At 41.4% G+C, this 3,726-nt stretch overlaps 1 protein-coding gene across 1 annotated transcript in view; it reads left to right on the top strand.

Annotated features, from left to right (window-relative positions):
- Positions 1–3,726, top strand: part of Irak3 (interleukin 1 receptor associated kinase 3) — a 59,072-nt gene that overhangs the window by 23,021 nt on the left and 32,325 nt on the right. Inside the window, exons 3-5 of the mRNA XM_005357919.3 lie at positions 554–669; positions 1,234–1,288; positions 2,721–2,872. Coding sequence (XP_005357976.1) covers positions 554–669; positions 1,234–1,288; positions 2,721–2,872 — 323 coding nt within the window. The remainder of the gene's footprint in view (positions 1–553; positions 670–1,233; positions 1,289–2,720; positions 2,873–3,726) is intronic.

The raw sequence follows: 3,726 nt of genomic DNA, 5'->3' as shown, positions 1-3,726 counted from the left end.
AAAGGACAAGAAAAATGAAAGTGTTTTCGTCTTTTATGGGGAGTTACATAGAACACTTCAGTTGTGACAGCATTCCAAAAGATAAAATCATATCTTATATTTGGGAAGAGGTGTAAGTATTGGTGATTGATAATATGTGTGTATGTGTATGTGCACGCACAGAATATCTGAGACTTTACCGTAAAAAGCGTGAAAATAATAAATCAGCCCAAGGAAGTAAAATCTCCCAACCTCAACATTTTACATGCACCTGAAGAACCCAGTAATAGCATTACATTTGCCTTTAAGCTTTCTGTTTGATGCTATGGTATTTTTAATGACAACTAAGAATACCTGAAAGTAGCTAGCTGCCTTTTAAGTGGAAACAGGTATGTCTGGATCCGTCCCTCTTAGAAGACATTTCACAGGTGTGAATCCTAAGCATTCCAGTTGTTCTAAGGGTAAACTTTAGAAATGGACATCACTAGTGAAATATCTATTTTCATGGTCTTGGGGCAAACAAACATTCAAGACACAGACATTTCTACATCCTGCTCCCTTACCTCTCTTCCAGGAGCGAGCGCTCATCCTTCAGCCCCTCGTCATCAAGAGCTTCGATTCCCCAATGTATCGCCCAACGCATTGCCCAACGCACAGCACGTGTACAAAGGAAACGACCCTGGACCTCTGGTGCAAATACTTTCTAGAGATTGGAATTCTCTGGTGGAAAGATGCTGGATGCACAGGCAGTGTTTGAAACTAGCGATGCTTTGCCTCTCCCTTTGTCTGTATTTAGTTGAGGTCTGTAAATAGTTGGGGAGTAATCACTGTCTCCTAGGATGTACCAGAGCAGAGACTGAGAACTCCTAAGGTGCTGGCAGTGATTCACCCATCCTAACTCAGTTTTTAATTTCCTTTTTCTAGTTGATGTTTTTATGGAGTTGCTATGTTTTTTATATCACAACAAATCATTAGTGACTTTTTTTTTTAAGCCTTACAATCCATCTAAAAGTGGCTCTGGCTGCCTGTGGCACTGTTTCTTTGCTGTCCCCAGTGGGCGTGGAAGCTGTGTCTGTAAGGCAATGAATGCTATTGAGTAGAGCGAACTGACTTAGATTTACTCTAGCTTTCTTCTAGATTAGACTCTGCTCTGTGGCATTGTATAGCCTTAGGGGGAGCGATTGGTGTCGGTCAGCACTCTGTTTTTTCTAGGTTTATAAAGTAGAATTGCTTAATACACATTTCTTCTTTCAGGAACCAGCCAAAGTCACAGAGGACCATGTTCTTGCTCCTGAACATAATGAAAAAGGTAACTAAAAAAAAGAAAACATGAACAATTACACCACAATTTAATTAAATCACGCTCTAATATGAGTGAGTTTGTGGGAAAAATAATAAGTAACCACACTGTTTGTATTTTAATTTAATATAACATTTTCATAAATATTAAATATTTTTAAATTTGATAGACACAGTCATCATAGAGGACCTGTTGTTATATAAGGATCCATTGGCTGACGTTGTCTTTATAAAACACAACACTAGTGCATCAATTAAAGAAAAATTAAAAAAAAATAAAATAAGAGTTTGCCACTGGGATCCTCTGAAACAGAAGAAGAAGAAGAGGGGCCAGCACCATCACTACCACAATCATCATCTTTGTCATCATCGTCATCGCCGTCATCTGTTGACTAGGGAAGACCGTAGAGGGACGTGGTTAGCAGAATTTGCTGTTTCTATTTACCATAAGAAAACATTTACAAACTTGTGTTGAGTTTTCCATAGCTTTAGAAGTTTTCATAGATGTCCAGACCTTTTGCAATGGTTTTTAGGTAATGCCAAGGTCCCTATGGAAATCCATTTGTATCTCATATTAGCTTCTGTACTTTATCTGTAGACAAAATGGTTTAGTTCCGCCTGAGAGTACTTCCGGTAAAATTGAAAGGTTACTGAAGGCCAGTTGGCTGATCATCTCCACCACGTGTGAAGATTCTCTGGTTATGTTGGGAAAGGTAGACCAGGTTTTGAGTCTTTAGCGCTGATATGGAAATTAAACTGTTATGTCTGTAGAGAGTGTAGAAACACAGTTAAATGAAACTCTATTTCAGCAATGCTATTTATTTATTTATAAAGGGAGATAGGGTTTGTTGCTTTTTATTTTTTATTTTTCTCCTTTGTAGTTCTGGGGATTGAACTTCCGGAGTAAGCCACACCTCTAGGCTCTCTGTCTTTTCAAATCTGCATTTGCTTTATCTTTAAATATTTTTACCTAGCACCTACTCCGGCTGATCTTTTAATGGGTGAAGTATCTTCATTTACTCTGGGAAACCAGCTAGGTGGTGAGAGGCCGTGGCTAAAGAGAAGCTTCTCTATTAGCAGTGCTTGGGGACACTGCTGAGCCATCCCAAGAGTCCACTAGCTCCAAAGCAAGGCATGACCTGAGGACAAACAGATTTCTAGAGTCATGGCCTAGGCTAAGCTCTTCGGTTAACCTCTGTGAAGATAGCAATCATGCTGCCTTTCAGATATGTGAAAAGCCCCACGCTGTATCGAGGGATGAGAGCCAGACCCGAGCAAATGCCCAGAGAACACACATGGGCTTTACCGTTGCCTCCTGGGACTTGCTCTCACTCAGCCTTCTGCTCTGATGATTTGCTTTCAGTGTGTATGCCCTGCTTGTAACAGTGATATTGGTTCTTCAGAGAGATGGCTCCTTGTCTCTGTTTTTTCTCCCTCCCAAGGAGTTCTGCATCAACCCTCCATCAGCTTCCAAAGTATCATAGAAGGAACCAAACATTTCCACAAAGACTTCCTAATTGGAGAAGGAGAGATATTTGAAGTGTACAAAGTGGAGATTCAAAACCAAACATATGCTGTTAAATTATTTAAACAGGTAAGGAATGAAGTTTTATCATAGACATCAATTCCACTTCTTTGCTCCTATTTCATATTAAGATGTGTCATTTTTCATTAACATTGAAAGGGCATATATTTGAAAATAAAATTTTACAAATAGAAATGAGACACGTGAGCTTAGGGTCAGGGTGGGGCTGAGAAATGAATGAGACACGATTGCCTGTCTTTAAGGGATGCGGTGAGGACGCCAAATCTCCTGCAACCCCAGACATGCTGCATGAGACAGACTTCTCTAAACGTCACTCATGGCCCCATGAACTTGAAGGAAGATCAGATTGGCATTATTCCCTTAATCTCCACTCAAGGGAGGCAGAAGCAGGCAGATCTCTGTGAGTTTAGAGCTAGCCTGGTCTACAAAGAGATTTCTAGGCAAGCTAAGGCTACACAGTGTGACCTTTTCTAAAAAACAAAAGAAGGGGGGGGGTGATCAGATTGTGCACACTTGCTCAGTTCCAGCTGTGTCTTCGCCTCACAACCCTGGAGCTATGCTGAGGACTGTTACAGATGATCTGTCAGAGCTCAGGAAGTGAGGAGAGAGAACAGGCTCCGGTAGGACTGCATCAGTTTGCCGTTACCATGGCAGAGACTTGCAAGAGTTAACTCGAAGCAGGAAAGACTGTTTTGGCTACAGTTGGAGGGGTTTTAGTCCATGTTCCATTGGGGCCATTGTGCTCTGACCTGTGGTGAGACAGAGCATTGTAGTAGAATTGGGTAAATACAGCTCCTCAGCTCATGATGGCCAAGAAAGGGGCATGGGAACAGCAGGGCCAGGGCATAGTCTTCTAGAACTCAGCCTCGGGGGTTTAACAAGGCTGCACAGCCATGTGTGTG

Source organism: Microtus ochrogaster, chromosome 24, assembly GCF_000317375.1.
Source record: "Microtus ochrogaster isolate Prairie Vole_2 chromosome 24, MicOch1.0, whole genome shotgun sequence".
Lineage (NCBI taxonomy): Eukaryota > Metazoa > Chordata > Mammalia > Rodentia > Cricetidae > Microtus > Microtus ochrogaster.
Note: the sequence above shows the minus strand (reverse complement) of the source record. Positions and strands in the feature narration are given on the sequence as shown.